The sequence below is a fragment of the Oculina patagonica genome, chromosome 9 (assembly GCF_052425735.1).
Source record: "Oculina patagonica isolate OP01 chromosome 9, crgOcupat, whole genome shotgun sequence".
NCBI lineage: Eukaryota > Metazoa > Cnidaria > Anthozoa > Scleractinia > Oculinidae > Oculina > Oculina patagonica.
In genome coordinates, this window is record NC_135766.1 from 2597761 (window position 1) to 2614426 (window position 16666).

A 16666-nucleotide genomic window follows, 5' to 3' on the forward strand; every position below is an offset into this window, starting at 1 on the left:
TTACCCTATACTACATCCCCCCGGGGGGAGGGGGGACTCCCATATTATAGGGACGGGGATGCTCATCGGAAATTTTGAAAATAACCCCTAAAAGAGACCAATCTGGGCGTGGCTCAAGCTACTTTAGACCCCTAAAAGATACCAAAATTCTGAAAGTGTGCAACCCTAAACGAGACCCTGACGGCTAAAAATATTGCCATTTTGTCCGGAACACCCTAAGTGAAACCCAAAGTCCGAAATTTATACCCCTAAGCGAGACGACGAGCATCCCCGTCCCTTTCATATGGGAGTTCCCCCCCCCCCGGGAGTAGACCATGTTCAGCTGATTTTGCAACCCTAAACTAAAGGTCACTACCCTATTTTATTTACGTTGGGGAAAGCCTCTTTCTCTCCTGAGTTTCTATTCCTTTTCTGAACTTAACAAATCGAAAACTAGCTGGTTTTGCTTGATTTGCAGTGAAAATTAGCTTTAATCTACGTGGTGGCATTTCAGCACAAGGACCCAAAATCGTCATTTTCAGTGGCTCATGTAGCACATTCCTATCCGATTCTTTTGGACCTCGAGTGAAAATTAGCATGAATCCACGTGATGGCGAATTTGCAAAAAGAGATAAACAGTACACTTCAGTTCTCAAACTGGCCGGTTTTGATGGATCTGGAGTAAAAATAAGCATTTGTCTACGTGGTGGTATTTTAACCCTATTCAGACCGGGGGGGGGGGGGCTTTTGAGGCCCGCGCTGACTTTGAACTTTTATAACTTTTTTAAGATTTAACCAAACGCTGCCAAACTTTCTGAGTTTTCCTAAAATTTATCTGGCAACAATTTGGTAAGGTTGGATGATGCGTCAGGAACTTGACATCACCATGGCAACGGCATTTTGACAGGCATGTTTTCCCAAATTTGTAATTTTGCGTGTTTCTGTTAATAAAAATCAACTTAAATGAACCTATTTTTACATTTTTACGGGTTTAAAGCACATTTTTATTCATTTTGAGTACTTTGCAGTGATTTTGGGTGGTTTTCTGGCATTTTGGAAAAATTTTGAAATCCAAGATGGCGGATCCAAGATGGCGGCTGTTTTGACATCATGATGTAATTGTCACGTGATGTGACGTCACAATCCCACGTAACGTATACCAAAAGAAAGAGTTTCGGACGTACAATACCCCCCCCCCCCCGGTCTGAGAAGGTCCAAAAAAAGCCCGGTCTGAATAGGGTTAACACAAGCGCTCAGAACCGTCATTTTTAATGGCTCATGTAGCACTTTGTTTTTCGATTATTTACGACCAGGAGTTAAAATTAGCATGATTCCAATCACTCAAACCGTTCATTTTGTGACGAATTATGCATAACCGTAATTAGAATATGTAAGTGCACGTGCATATGTGTGCAGTATTTAAGTAGTAATTTATGCGATTAGCAGTCAGTATTTCCAATGTAAGCGCTAGCGAGAGGGGGGCAAAGGGTTTATGCGTGACACGTGAAAAGGGCAAAAATTAGTCCGTGACGCGTGAAAATAGGGCAAAAATTAAACCGTGACGCGTGAAAAATAGTTAGAAAAGACACGTGATCCGTGAATTCTGCTGTTTCAAGTATACGTGACACGTGAATTTGGTTAAAACTTGTGCGTGAAACGGGATCACGAACCCCCCTTTGGTACCCTCTAGCGAGGTTCGGTCACCATTAAAGTCCACATTTACCGTTATCTCTCGTTACACATTTCTTCTCAAACTTGCCGGTTTTGGGATACCCCCAGATCCCTCTACGTTATTGCGCCTGCGGCGCTAAAGATTATGCGCTAAAGGCGCTCATATCCAACCCCCCGCCCCCACCACCACCACGTAAAATCCTGGTTACGGGCCTGACAAGGGCACCAAATCGTCATTTTCAGTGGCTAATGTGACACTTTGTTATTCGATTATTTTGGACCTGGAGTGAAATTTAGCATGAATCCACATGATGGCAGTTTTCCAAACACAACCAAACTGTCCACGTCAAGTCTCAAACTGCCCGGTTTTGCTGGATCTGGAGTGAAAATTAGCTTTAATCTACACGGTGGTATTTCAACAGAAGGGCTTAAAATCGTCATTTACAGTGGCTCATGTAGCACTTTTTTGGTCGATATCTTTTTGACGTGGAGTGAAAATAAAGATGAATTCACGTTATAGCGGGTTTCCAAACATATCCAAACTGTACATTTCAAGTCTTAAACTGGCCGGTTTTTGCTGGATTGGGAGTGAAAACAAGCTTTAGTCGACTTGGTGGTATTTTAACACAACGCCCCAAAATCGTCATTTACCGTGGCTTATGGAGCACTCGCTTATTTATTTATATGGGACCCAGAAAGAATGGCATTTTTTTTCTAAAAGTCTTAAACTGTACATTGCACGTCTGAAACTAGGCGGATTTGATGTATTGGGAGTGAAAATAATTTGTAGTCGACTTGGTGGTATTTTAACACAAGGCTTTAAAATTGACATTTACTGTGGCCAATGTAACACTTTCATATTAGATTCTCTTGGACCTGGAGTGAAAATAAAGATGAATCGACGTGATGGCGGTTTTTTAAAAAAAAAAAAACTGTACATTTCAAGTCTCAGACTGGCCAGTTTTGATGGTTTAGGAGTGAAAATAAGCTTTAGTCGACTTGATAATATTTCAACACAAAGCCCCAAAAGCGTCATTTACATTGGCCTATGTAGCACTTTCTTATTCGATTTGTTGTTACCAGGAGTGAAAATAAACACGAATCCACGTGATAGCATTTTTCAAAAAGTCCCAAACTGTACATTACAAGTCTCAAACTGTGCATGTTTGTCGGATTGGGAATGAAAATAAGTCTTTGTTGACTTGGTGGTATTTTAACACAAGCCTCAAAAATTGTCATTTAAAGTGGCCTATGCAGCAGTATCTTACTCGACTCTCTTGAACTGGAGTGAAAATAAACAGTCCCAAAGTGTACATTTTAAGTTTCAAACTGGCCGGTTTTGATGGATTCAAAATGAAAATAAGTTGAAGTCGACTTGGTGGTATTGTAACACAAGGCTCCAAATTTGTCATTTACAATGGCTCAGGTAGCACTTTCTTATTCAATTCTTTGGGACTTGGAAAAAAATAAAGATAAATCTATGTGATGGCGGTCTTTGAAGAAGTCCCAAACTGTACATTTCAAGTATTAATCTGGCCGGCTTTGATGTATTTGGAGTAAAATAAAGTTTTAGTCGTAATGGTGGTATTTTAACACAAGGCCTCAAAATCGTCCTATGCCCTATGTAGCACTTTGTTATTCAATTCTTTGGGACTTGGACTAAAAATTAAGATCAATTAACGTGATTGCGGTTTTTCAAGAAGTCCCAAACTGTACATTTCAAGTATTAATCTGGCCGGTTTTGATGTATTGGGAGTGAAAATAAGTTTTAGTCGACTTGGTGGTATTGTAACACAAGGCCTCAAAATCCTCATTTACAGTGCCCTATGTAGCACGTTGTTATTCAATTCTTTGGGACTTGGACTAAAAATTAAGATCAATTTACGTGATGGCGGTTTTTCAAGAAGTCCCAAACTATACATTTTAAGTATTAATCTGGCCGGCTTTGATGTATTGGGAGTGAAAATAAGTTTTAGTCGTATTGGTGGTATTTTAACACAAGGCCTCAAAATCGTCATTTACAGTTGGCTATGTAGCACTTTGTTTTTCAATTCTTTGGGACTTGGAGTAAAAATTGAGATCAATTTACGTGATGGCGGTTTTTCAAGAAGTCCCAAACTATACATTTTGAGTATTAATCTGGCCGGCTTTGATGTATTGGGAGTGAAAACAAGTTGTAGTCGTATTGGTGGTATTTTAACACAAGGCCTCAAAATCGTCATTTGCAGTGCCCTATGTAGCACTTTGTTATTCAATTCTTTGGGACTTGGAGTAAAAATTGAGATCAATTTACGTGATGGCGGTTTTTCAAGAAGTCCCAACTATACATTTTAAGTATTAATCTGGCCGGCTTTGATGTATTGGGAGTGAAAATAAGTTTTAGTCGTATTGGTGGTATTTTAACACAAGGCCTCAAAATCGACATTTGCAGTGCCCTATGTAGCACTTTGTTATTCAATTCTTTGGGACTTGGAGTAAAAATTAAGATCAATTCATGTGATGGCGGTTTTTCAAGAAGTCCCAAACTGTACATTTCAAGTATTAAGCTGGCCTGTTTTGATGTATTGGAAATGAAAATAAGTTTTAGTCGCCTTGGTCAAAAATTGTATTTTAAAGTGGCCTATTTAGCAGTTTTTTACTCGAATATTTGGAATCTGGAGTGAGAATAAACATGAATCCACGTATAAGTGGCATTTTTTTTAAACAGTCCCAAACTGTACAGTTCAAGTTTCAAAATGGCGGTTTTTCAAAGATAACCAAACTGTACGTGTTAAGAGTCAAACTGGCGGTTTTGCTTGACCTGGAGGGAAAAAAATGTTTAGTTGACAAGGTGGTATTTTAACAGAAAGGCCCAAAATCGTCATTTTCAAGGGCTAATGTTGCATTTCTTATTTGATAGTTTTGGACCTGGAGTGAAAATTAAAATAATGAAATGAATCCCCGTGATGGCGGTTTTCAAAAATACCAAAACTGTGCATTTCGAGTCCCAAAATGGCTTGCTTGTTGGCTCTCCAGTGAAAATAAGCTTTAATCTACGTGGTGGTATTTCAATACAAGAGCCCAAAATCGTCATTTACAATGGCTAAAGTAGCACTTTATTATTCGATTCTTTTTAACCTCGAGTGAAATAAAGACGAATGTACGAGATGGCGGGTCTGCAAAAGACCCGAACTGTAGATTTTAAGTCACAAACTTGCCAGTTTTGCTCGATCTGAAGTGAAAAAGGCTCAGTTTTGCGAAAGACTCAAACTGTGCATTTCAAGTCTCAAACTGGCTGGTTTTACTAGATCTCGAGTAAAAAGAAAATAATCTGCGTGGTTGTATTCAATACAAGGGCCCAAAATCGTAATTTTCAGTGGCTCATGTAGCACTGTCTTCTTCGATTCTTATGGACCATGAGAGATATTTAGGATGAACTCACGCGAGTCGGTTTTGCTGGATCTGGAGTGAAAATAAACTTTTATCTTCGTGGTGGTATTTTAACTCAGGCACTTTACACGGACACGGTTTCATTTATAACCGCATCGCTTTCGATGCGGTTACGCCTTTTGTTTACACGGTCCCGATCGAGACCACTACTGAAACCGGGTCGTTTTGAAAACGCTGTCAAAAGTGAAGCGTTTTCAAAACGATACGGTTTCGTTGGACGTGTAAACGGTCAAAAACCAAGAAACCGCATCGATTTGAAAACGGCAACGTATTTTGGCACAAATTGGCTGGCTCACGAAGGGTAAACATGGTGAAACACGCATAAAGAGCAGCGCTTGCTTATACAATCACATTTGAAAACAGTCGGAAAAAGGTTAAATAGGTTCCGTGTAAACACTTCGAAACCGTGTCGTTTTCGACGCGGTTTCGAGGTCATTAAACCGTGTTGATTGATAACCGTGTCCGTGTAAACGTAGCCTCAAAAACCCAAAATCGTCATTTCAGTGGCTCATTTAGCTCTTTCTTCTTCGATTCTTTTAGGCCTGGAGTGAAAATTAGGATGAATTCACATGATGCCGGATTTGTAAAATGACTCAAACTGTACATTTCAAATTTAAACTTTCTAGGATTGCTGGATCTGGATTGAAAATAAGCTCTTATCCACGTGGTGGTTTTTCAACACAAAGCCCAAAATTTGCATTTCCAGTGGCTCATGAATTACTTTCGTATTCGATTCTTTTGGACCTTGAGACATATTTATGATAACTCCGCGTGATTGCAGATTTGCAAAAAGACCTAAACGGTAGATTTCATGTCTCAAACTGGCCAGTTTTTCTTGATCTGGTGGTGAAAAAAAGCTTTAATCTAGGTGGTGTTATTTCAACACAAGGGTCCGAAATCGTTATTTTCAGTGGCTCATGTAGCACTTTCATATTCGAACCTTTTGGAACTTGAGTGAAAGTTAGGACAAATCCACGTGATGGCGGATTTGCAAAAAAAGCCCATACTGTACATTTGAAGTCTTAAACCGCCCGGTTTTGCTGAATCTGGAGTAAAAAAAAACTTAAATCTACGTCGTGGTATTTCACCATTAGGACCCAAAATATTATTTGTCAGTGGCTCATGTAGCACTTTCTTATTCGGCTCTTTTGTACCTGGAGTGAAAGTTAGGATAAATCCACGTGCCGTGTTGTAAAATTTTGTAAAATGACCCAAAATGTACATTTCAAATCTAAAACTGGCCAGTATTGCTGGACCTGGAGTGAAAATAGGCTTTAATCTCCGTAATGGTATTTTAACACAATGGCCCAAAATCGTCATTTTCTATGGCTCATGTAGCACTTTCTTACTCGATTCTTTTGGACGTGGATTTAAAATTGTAATGAACCCACGTGATGGCAGGTTTGCAGAAAGACCCAAAATGTACATTTCAATTCTCAAACTCCCCGAGTTTGCTGGATTTGGAGTGAAAAAAGCTTTAATATACGTTACATTAAGATGAATCCACGTGTGGCAGATTTCCAAAAAGACCTAAACTAAACATCTTTAATCTACGTGCTTGTATTTCAAAACAAGAGCCAAAAATCGTCATTTTTATTGCCTCATGTGGCACTTTGCTATTTGATTCTTTTGGACCTGTAGTGAGCATTAGGCTAAATCCACGTGATCGCATTTTTCCAAAAGGGCCGAAATGTTACGTTTCGAGTTTTGCTCTGGCAGGTTTTGATTGATCTGGACAGATGGTAAGGTTTAATATAGGTGGTGGTTTTGCAACACAAGCGCCGAACAACCCTTTATTTTCAGTGCCTAATGTAACACTTTCTTATTTGACTCTTTTAGACTGGGAGTGAGTATTAGGCTAAATCCACGTGATGGCGTTCTTCGAAAAAGGCCCAAACTGTACGATTCAAGTTTCAAACTGGAAGATTTTTCTGGATCTGGATAGAAAATAAGCTTAAATATACGTGGTGGTATTTCAAAACAACGGCCGAAAATTCCTTTTATTTCAGTGCCTGATGTGACAATTATTTTTTGGCTCTTTTGAACCTAGAGTGAGCTTTAGGCTAAGGGACGGACCATTAGAAAAGTGATGGGGGGGGGGGGGGGGGTGGGGAAAAAACAAAAAAAAAATACATGCAAGCCGAAATGGCAAGAAAAAAAATTCGTGCAAAGGGGAAGGCAAAGAAAAAAATTCGTGCAGAAGGAAAGCTCCTATTGAGCACTGAAAATACCTGTCATCATTCAACACTTGATGAGATCAATTATTCGACGAAATATATGGTGGAAAACGCTGAAAATATCATTTCTGAGCCTAGAAATTTCAAAATTTTCTGGGAGAGCATGCCCCCAGACCCCCCAAGATGGATTGTAATCATAACATTCGTTAAGCTAGTTTCTCTCTAGCCGGCGTAGATTGCTAACTAGTTAACTCATTTTTAGAATGGTACGATATACAGTGGTTTTAGTTTCTGTTGTCAATTCCTGTCAAATATGATTTCTGCAGTAATTACTTATGAATTTCTATTACGTATTGTTTCAGGTTTTGCATATGTTTATGTCTAAGTTTTCCCACGGACTTTACACCGAAATATGTGAAAAACACAAATCTATTATACGAAGTGAGAAATTCATCCTGCTTTGGTGTGTTAAGAAGCGAAAGAAGATGTACATAGAATTACAGTGTCCATTTGGGACACAGGTTGGTGTATGATTGGGATCGCACTTTAAAAGCTGATATCAATTCAAAAACCTCTATTCCATTACAGACAATCAAAAAGACTTTTTCCTTATTAGCTATTTTTTGTAGAAAAATGTGGTTCATGTAATTTCCAACCTAGCCTCGATCAGGGGTGGGTCAGTCAGTTTTGAGCTAGAAGGAAGGGGTGGGTCACATATTTTTCAGCCTCCACCTTTCCAATTGCACCGCCCCTTGCTCCCCCTCCCCCGACCCCCCTAATCAACAAAGCAGCATGGTATAAAGTAACAATACAAAAAACATTTGTCTAAAAAAAAAAATCGAGCAGAGGGTTTCACCCGAATAAAAAATTCCTGCACAAGAAATGGACAGAAAAAAAATCGTGCAAGCCGAAAATTCCCCACCCCCCTTTCACTTTTCTTATGGTCCGTTCGTCTAAATCCACGTGATGGTGTTTTTTGAAAAAGGCCCAAATCGTACGTTTCAAGTTTCAAACTGGATCTGGACATAAAATAAGCTTTAATATACGTTGTGGTAGTTCAACACAACGAACGAAAATCAGGTTTTGGTCGATCTGGACAGAAAATAAGTTTTAATATACGAGGTGTTATTTTTGAGTTTGTCCGACTGAATTAAGATCGACCATCATCTTTAACAAGACCAAAATAAAAAAATTATCTTCTACAGAACCAGATCTAGAACTTATCGTCTACAGAACTACAAAGCTAGAATAAATCTTCTACAGGACTACAGCTAGAACTTGTCTACTAAAAGCTTAAGACAAGAATTAAAACTATCTTATACGGGGCCAAAGCTAGAAATAATTTTCCACAAAACCATTTTTAAACTATTTTTTTACAAAACCGTAGATAGAACTTAATGGACAAGTCTTCTGCGAACTAATCCGCTTCATGACCAAAGCAAGGATTAATCTTATAGAGGACCAGAGCTAAAACAAATCTTCTACAGAACCGGAGCAAGAAATAATCTTCTACAGGACAAGAGCTAAAACCCATCTACTAAAGGTCAAGGACCAGAGTTAAAATTATCCTATACAAGGCCTGAGCTAGAAATAATCTCCCACAAAACCACTGTTAAAGTAATTTTTCACGAAATCATAGATAGATCTTTATCTTTTGAAGGACAAGTCTTCTGCGAAATAATCTCATTCAGTACCTGAGTTAGAATTAATCTTTTACAGGACAAGAGCTAAAACAAATCTGCTACACAACCATAACTAAAATTAATTTTCTACAGGACTAAGGTTAGGACTAATCAACTACAGGTCAAATGCACCACAGTTAAAACTATCCTTTGCGGGACCTCAGCTAGAAGTAGTCTTCTATACAATACCACTGTTAAAACTAATTTTCCACGGGACAAGAGATAGACCTTATCTAATAGAGGACAAGTGCAAGAAATAGTCTCCATCTATTTTTATCATGACCAGAACTAGAAATATTCATCTGCAAGATCAGAGCTGGAAATAGTCTTCCAAAGGAACATTTATAGAACTTATAGGCTGCACACGTACACGTACCCATTTCAGTTCCAGTACCACAACTAAAACGTACCCTATGCACTTCAGGACTAGCCAGAAAAAATTGTTATGGGACCAGCGCTTCAACTTATCTTCTACACACGAAGGATTAAACTAGAACTTATCTCCCTGACACAGGCCCGGTGCAGTAGTACGTTAATTTGAACTAAAAAACTAAAGGATAACTTAAATTTTATAACATTCATTAAAACTTTTAATTGCTTAACGAAGAACTAGATTTTATTTCGCCTTATAGTTACACCTTAAGTCACAACTACATTTTTTTTTACTCAGAGGGTCACGCATTACCCGTTTAAAAAGAGCAAAACTAATTATGACGGCCACGTATCCACAGGTTTAAAGCATATGCTTGAGTAACGGAGCCCCATTGTTCGTTAGCGAAGTCCCTTTCAGGTCGTCCGTCTTCTGTTACAAGGGAACGCAGCTTAGCTGCCGATACCCCAACCCCTTGACCAGCGCCTGAACAATCACTTCCTCCTCCACCGATCATCATCACAGAGTTGCTCCAGTCCCAATTACACCAGTAGCCGATCTTGTTGAAGGTTTGCATTGTTCCATTGCAATTCGCTTGTTCGAAACCTTCAGTTACTTGGTACTGCCCGCTATATTTAACTGTGCAAAGCCCCAGACACTGTCCAGAGGTCCAAGGATTTCCATTCCTGAAGTCGCCATAGCTTGTGACTTTAGAGCGGAATGTTTGTCCACCGAGACAGTCACCTGTTGTCTGCAGCAAAGCAGTGTGCTTGGAGTCATCACTGCGCGTGATCTTGAACTCGTTGCCGCTGGCTAGCCAAAACGCTGGTGATAACATGTCAGCGTTGTTTGATGGATCAGTGGTTTTTCCAGCAGCTTCATTCCTGTCAAACCACCAGTACCCAGAGTCATTCATCCAGTGTTTGGTATCCTTGTTAGAGAAGCGAGCGATAAGAGTCCAGGCTTGACTATGCGGCTTCATGTCACAATATACCTGAAGTAAAATAACCGCATCAGCTATATAAACCACAACTACAAGTAAGCAATATTAAGCTCACCATATTTATTTTAAGCTCTTTTTTTCAAGCTCAACATGGTGTAGATAATGAGACTCACACAACTCGAAAAACATCTCTTATGTTCTAAACAATCAGCTGAAATATTTTACCGGAAAAGATTCTGAGGCTACTCCTGCTACCTCACTATTGATTTTCAGCCAGTAGGTACCGCTGACCGCCTTCCCTTCTTCGCTTGCGTCGATCTCCGCACAAGAGTCCGCCGGGATCTCGGAAATGGAACCTAGAGGAACTGCGTGCAAACAAAAACACCATTGAGTAAAAACGATAAGTTAAAACCGTACTTAAGGGACCGGTAAATTACTACAAGCGGCGAAGCGGGTATGGTTGGGGTGGGGGTTTAACGGGTGCTTTACCGAGTTGGTCAATTTTTAGTCATATTTCTCCACTTTTTTGAAATGTTAATAACAAAATCTTTAAGGTTGCGGCACTTGTATTGTTATCTGCATTTCTTAACAGTGTTGAAAGTTTTTTTGATCATTTGTAAACATTTAAACTCACGTTTCTAAATCCAAGATGTTAGTCTTAATGACGTCATATTGAGGTCATAGTGGTCAATATTTGCAGCCGCTTGACTCTTACCTCTATTAGGCCAGTTTTTCACATAGAACCTATCTTCATCCGCCACAAAACTGTTAGGCCTTGCTTCCTTAGTTCTGTTATTCAGCTCACAGATTTTGCCCGGTATGAAGTAGTTGTAGCTTTGGCACGAGATTTCGCTTTCACAGAGCACCTGACAATCGAACGGAGTTTTCACCACTGATGTTTTAAACGTGTGATCTTTGAGAGCTTGGCCATTCGCCGGCGCATCCGAGGGTCTGCATTTACTGCCAGCGGCCACAAGTAAATACATCCGGAATATCAAGCAAAGTGCAAAAGGTACTGGGAACTTATTGCTCATCCTGAGGGAGAACTGAAAATAAAGGTATTACTTTACAACCTCATTTCAGTGTAAATAAAACCAGATTGATGGCAAGGATGGTACAAACGGCAGGAGGGCAAGATTTATTGGCCAATAATACAACTAGTCTTCTTCAGGGTCAATACTATAATCTAAGTAAAAACAGTCATTGTCCTTAGATTATAGTACTGGCTCTGAGCTGGGCTCCCTATCTGTGCTCAAAAATACTGTCCAACTCTTGTAGTTAAGCAGAAGGTTTAATGAATAATTCTGAATCCTAAGGAGACCGTCAAACTAAGCCACTCATAAAAAATAGCAATTCATCGAAATTTCAATCAATAACGTTTTAGGAAGTTTTATATGTATTAAAAAAATTATCATAACATAACTGAATTTCGGATGGTCGGCATGTCGCATTCGAAATTTCGTCCATCGAAAGACTTGAGAAATGATAAGAACCACATCCAAGAAAATTCTCGATGGATAAACGATTCTCAACGGTTAACAATATCGACCTAGAAGAGTTCTTGAGATAATGAAGTGTGAACTTGACGTGCCATAATTTTTCGACTTTTGGCCCACGTCAGGACTGCAAAGGAAGAATTTTCTTTCGACAGCACAAATGACGTGTTGGCATATTTTCAGTAAGACATATCCGTACAGCACGGGTTTCTATATATATTATATGTAGTTTATTTTGGAGAGAAGGTCAGAAGTTGGCAAAATAAATGAAGTATGTTTTCCTTTTTGCACCACTTGCAATAAGTCTTCCTGACATTCACATAAATCATTAAAAAGCGGTAATTTATGGAAGAAGTTTCCTTGCATCTATTTTGAAGTTTGGTTATGGCTTAGAACTCAACGAAAAAAAATATATTTTTTCGCAACATTTTTTGCAGCGAACATTATAGTGAATAGGCCTCCATGACTATCCTAATGTAGCGGGGTTTTGAATAGCTAGGTCGCTGTTAAGCATTTTGGAGTACGAGATTCGACATGGTTTTCTTGTTTCGTTCCTTTGTTGCCATACTTTTTAACACAGCTCTGGTGGTATTTTGTTATTATTATTTTGTATATTGCACAAAATCTACAGTTATTCAGAACTTTGTTTAACGACAATGAGAAAGGCGCTAAGTTGTGTAAAACTCTAGATAGATCGGATAGTTATTTTTTTCTTTTGTTTGCGATGACTGATTAATGTTGTTTTTTCTTTTGTTTGGATAGATGACTAATTACGATTATTTCTTACAAAGTTAAAACCTGAAATTGCCCTCTCGAAGCTGGCATTTAAATAAAACACGAAATCGTCACCCAAATGATTGGAATGTATGTTGGTTTCAATCAGGCCTCCTTTTAGCTCCGTCTAAACTGTCGCCTATTCTAAGTTCTAAGTTAGACGCAAAAATGCTTCATATTACACACGAACTGTTCCTTCCTGTAATAAACTCTCAAGGAGTAAACTAAAGAAAGTCATTACTCAAATGTCTGCATGCTTGTTTGAATACCATTCCAATTCAGCCACAACACTCTATATTAAAGTTAAAAAGGTGTTGTCAGAATACAAATTTAACCTACCTTCGCAACACTAGTGACTTCACGCCGGGTCAGCTGTTGACCTAAAATGTTCAACGGGGAACTACTTCTGTGTTTTTAATCCACTGGAGATCTTTGCAACATAGCAGACACAACATAACCATAAAAAAACATTTGTATTTCAAATTCAACAGTGTTTTGTTTTGTTTCGATTTTCTTTTTAACCTATTAACTGATGAATGATTTTCAATGGATATGTTTTGACGAATGAAATCAGTTTAAATTAGCTATACATTTGTTTTATGCAGCGAGTTAATTTTGGCAATAAGCATTTCTTCTCCTTGATGAGTATTTACACGTACATGCACAACTTGGAAAAATTAGAAAACACTTTTTTTCCGGCTTGGAAAATCGTCCGTGCTATTCCAGATAGTTTAAAAGGCTCAAAACGATAAAAAAATATTAAAGCTCATCTTAAAATCAAAACATTTTCGACTCTAGGTCAACATCATTTTTAAAAAATCCGGATAAATTGTCCACTGAAAACGGAACTTTTCAAATTCGCTCTTCCAAGTCTTAAGGTCGCGGGGGATACTTACAGCATGAATAAATTCATGAAGCAAAATTTTTGCTTGACCTGCAGCTTTTAAAACGCTTATTTCTCGGCTGTTATGGGTGCGATTAAGCTCACATTTTTTCAGAGACATAAAGAAATGATAAAAGATATGTATGTCGTCTTTTATTTGGTAGATTGCACTTAACGGCGACGTAATAGCCACGTTAGTGTCAAACTGGGAAGAACATGATTTCGGTGGCAGAGTTTGTGGAACGACTACGAGACAGCACACTGTGATCTAGTCAAAAACTAATCAGTCAATATCTCTAGAGTGTCATAACAGAAGCGGATTTTTTAATTTAAAATTTGCCAGCAAGTTATGGCGGTGTAAATGCGCAAATTTTAATTTAATGCCTTCTACCTCTTTCTAAAAGCGCTCTTTTAAAATTCCGCCTCTGTTATGACACACTACAATATCCATAGTTTACCTATCTGCAGTGGCAAGTCATGAAGGTCTGTATCCGCGCTGTATTCTCTGCCACAAAATTGTCGGAAAAGTCTTAACTTTGAGATTTCCGAAGGTATCCCGAACAAAACACGATCAGTTTTAAAAGGAGAGATGTAATTATGGTAATTATATTCCACGCTTTTATGGTGAGAACAATGCGTTTTTATGAAGGACACGATTGTTTATGCCGAATATTATTGTGATTACTCTGAGTTGCAGAAACATTCAAATTTGAATAAAAATTAGCTCATAGACTTCCTACAATCTATATTATAAACGTATAACGCCAAGTGTTGTTTTAAACTGGTTAAAATATCAAAGAAACAGGAATTTATTTTTTCAGTTAAAAAAATCACGCGCACGCAACCATATTTTTATCCAGTCATGAATATCTCGTAAAGTTGTCGATGTCAGTCGTTGCACTTTGTGCATACGCTTTAAATAAATGCATAATGATGAGCCTTAGGTGTCCCCCGCGACCTTAATGTGAAAACACCTGGTTTACTTTTTTGGGTGTACGGAAAACATTCGGAAAACGGATCTTTTCGAAAACTCTCTTCAAAGTGGGTTTTTGAAAACGCATTTTATGCGTTTTTGGCCAAAACAGATGTGTTTTCCAAATTATCCGGACTAGTGTGGACGGAAAATATTTTATACGGCTATATGCAAATTTTCAGGCTCCCGCTCAGAGCCTGATTTTTTTCAGGTCTTCAGTAGTGTAAGGCCGCATTTGCATTTATCATATATATTTTCACTGCTACTGCTGGACACACATTCATTTATTTTATACGGCGTTTTCAAATTTCTCCGTTTGCAAATTTAAGTAAGTGAAATGTAGAAAAGGAAGTGTTGTGGGTACGGATTAATGTGGATTTGGTCTGAGGCATTCTCGTCCCCAAAGCCGCTTGTCCCTCATAGTTGGCTGAGCCTGGGGCACGAGAAACAACACGAGAAACAAGTGGCTCTGTGGACACGTGATTTGATTGGCTAGGTGTTCAACAAAAGATATGTGAATTTGGAAAATCAGATCAACCTTTTTAAATTCCCTTTATTTGAAGAAGTTTTACTACGGTTGATTTGATTGGCTAGATTTAAATTATCTTTGATTTGTTAAAAATCTTACCAATCAAATCGTGTGTCCCAGAGCCACTTGATCCTCGTGCCCCAGGCTCAGACAGCTTAAAGGGACACCCGGATCTGAGGACGAGAATGGGTACGAACCTTTGTGCCCCTTCCACATGGAACCTGGCGAATTATTATAATTAGATTCACAATTTTAAATAGCGTACGTTTTTAACTCGGAAAATTCCGAGTTTTGGTGAGTGGGCCGATTTCACTTCTTCCCTCCTTCCCTCCTTCACTCCTTCCCTCGATTCCTGTAAACATTTTAATTGAATTAATTAATTAAAATCAAATTGAATTAATCAATTAATCTTGTCAAGCGGGTAGGGGGTTGGCTAAAATGCGACCTATATCTGTGTTACTTTACATGAAATACGTAAGGGCTACATATTTTTTTCTGAAAACCCAATGTTCTTCTTGTGGTATGCATTATTACAGGCGTAGACCCAAGCACACGGAATTTTGTGCTGAACGCATGCGCATATATAAAGTACACAAAGACTATATATTTTCACCAAATCCTACTGAGAACTGGTTAAAACTCAACAAAATTGGGGGTTCGATTTATCGCCGAGTATTTCCCAAAAAAGATAGATGGTAATACAATGTGTTCAATTTGACTGAAATATTCATCTATAAGCCGAGCAGTCCTAGTCAACAAACGAAAATTAACAAGCGTTTGTATTTATTCTTGGTCATTACCTTTTATTTTAGTGGCGGCTCCTAACAAGCCATTTGGTTTAATGGCGCAACGTTAGGAATGAAGTTTTTATTCGTCTTTTCTTCGCTATTTAGGCTGGAACTCGTCCTCCATCGGCTCGCTCTGGAATATTATTTGTTCAGTTTGTCGGCGTACGTGATCGTCTTTTGAACTGACGAGGGCTTTCGAAATCCCGCATGTCTTAAACAATTTCCTCGCAATCTCTTCTACAATAATAATTTCTGCTTGAGACTGTTTTTGTTCCTTTCCTTCTGTTCCTTTCTTTAAGTTTAGTTAATTTGCAGAATCACTGCTAACGTGACTGTTCAAGAGCAAAAGGGTCAAGAAAGAATCGATCTATTTGACTTTGACTATTTGACACCAGAAACTGGCCAATCAGAATCGGCCTTTCCCACGCGCTGGTAAACATTGTAACACGATCTGACAGAAATCGGCCGCATGTAATATTTTTGTTCAAAAGCGAAAACTTAAAATACCACGACTTCTCTGCTAAAAGAAACCACTTCAGAAGAGTTTGATTGGATTGAAGATACTCGACAAATACTGGTAACAGCACATGTTTCGTTTTGATGGCATTTAAAGTTCACCCGCTTGATCTGCTTGATCTTTTCGCTGGCGAATTGCGACGAACTGAAGATTCACTGAATCATCAGGAATCATCCCGTATTCTCTGGCGATTTTGCAGTTGTTCTGAACTGTCTGTACCTCGGCAGCAACTTTCATTGGTTTGTTTAGCTTTTGGCATGATGATCGATAACTGACTGCTTAATTCTTCAGAAGAATGCGTGATTGTTTGAGATGGGATTCTGAACTCAGGTGAATGTTTTGTCACGCTAGTGTACGGTTCTATTAATAAATTCATTCTTTATCAGTGATTTGTTGTTTTTCAAATACATAGTTGTGATTTAACGAATATGTTGATTCGCTGCACGTGGATTGTT

The 16666-nt window shown here is 38.6% G+C and overlaps 1 protein-coding gene across 1 annotated transcript; it reads right to left on the reverse strand.

Annotated features, from left to right (window-relative positions):
* Positions 1 to 9472: 9472 nt before the first annotated feature.
* On the reverse strand, positions 9473 to 12954 carry LOC144665294 (uncharacterized). Its single transcript, XM_078526516.1, has 4 exons — positions 12861 to 12954; positions 10967 to 11297; positions 10477 to 10616; positions 9473 to 10302 (listed from the first exon to the last, which is right to left on the reverse strand). The coding sequence occupies exons 2-4, from the start codon at positions 11283 to 11285 to the stop codon at positions 9643 to 9645; spliced, it is 1119 nt and encodes a 372-aa protein (XP_078382642.1). The 5' UTR covers positions 11286 to 11297; positions 12861 to 12954; the 3' UTR covers positions 9473 to 9642.
* Between the last annotated feature and the right edge of the window lie 3712 nt (positions 12955 to 16666).

Excerpts from the sequence above, each read along its gene's own strand:
- LOC144665294 (XM_078526516.1), bottom strand. The coding sequence starts at position 11,285 with ATGAGCAATAAGTTCCCAGTACCTTTTGCACTTTGCTTGATATTCCGG. Across the intron at positions 10,617-10,966 it reads GAAAAACTGGCCTAATAGAG|TTCCTCTAGGTTCCATTTCC; the intron begins GTAAGAGTCAAG and ends GTTTGCACGCAG. Across the intron at positions 10,303-10,476 it reads TAGCCTCAGAATCTTTTCCG|GTATATTGTGACATGAAGCC; the intron begins GTAAAATATTTC and ends ATTTTACTTCAG.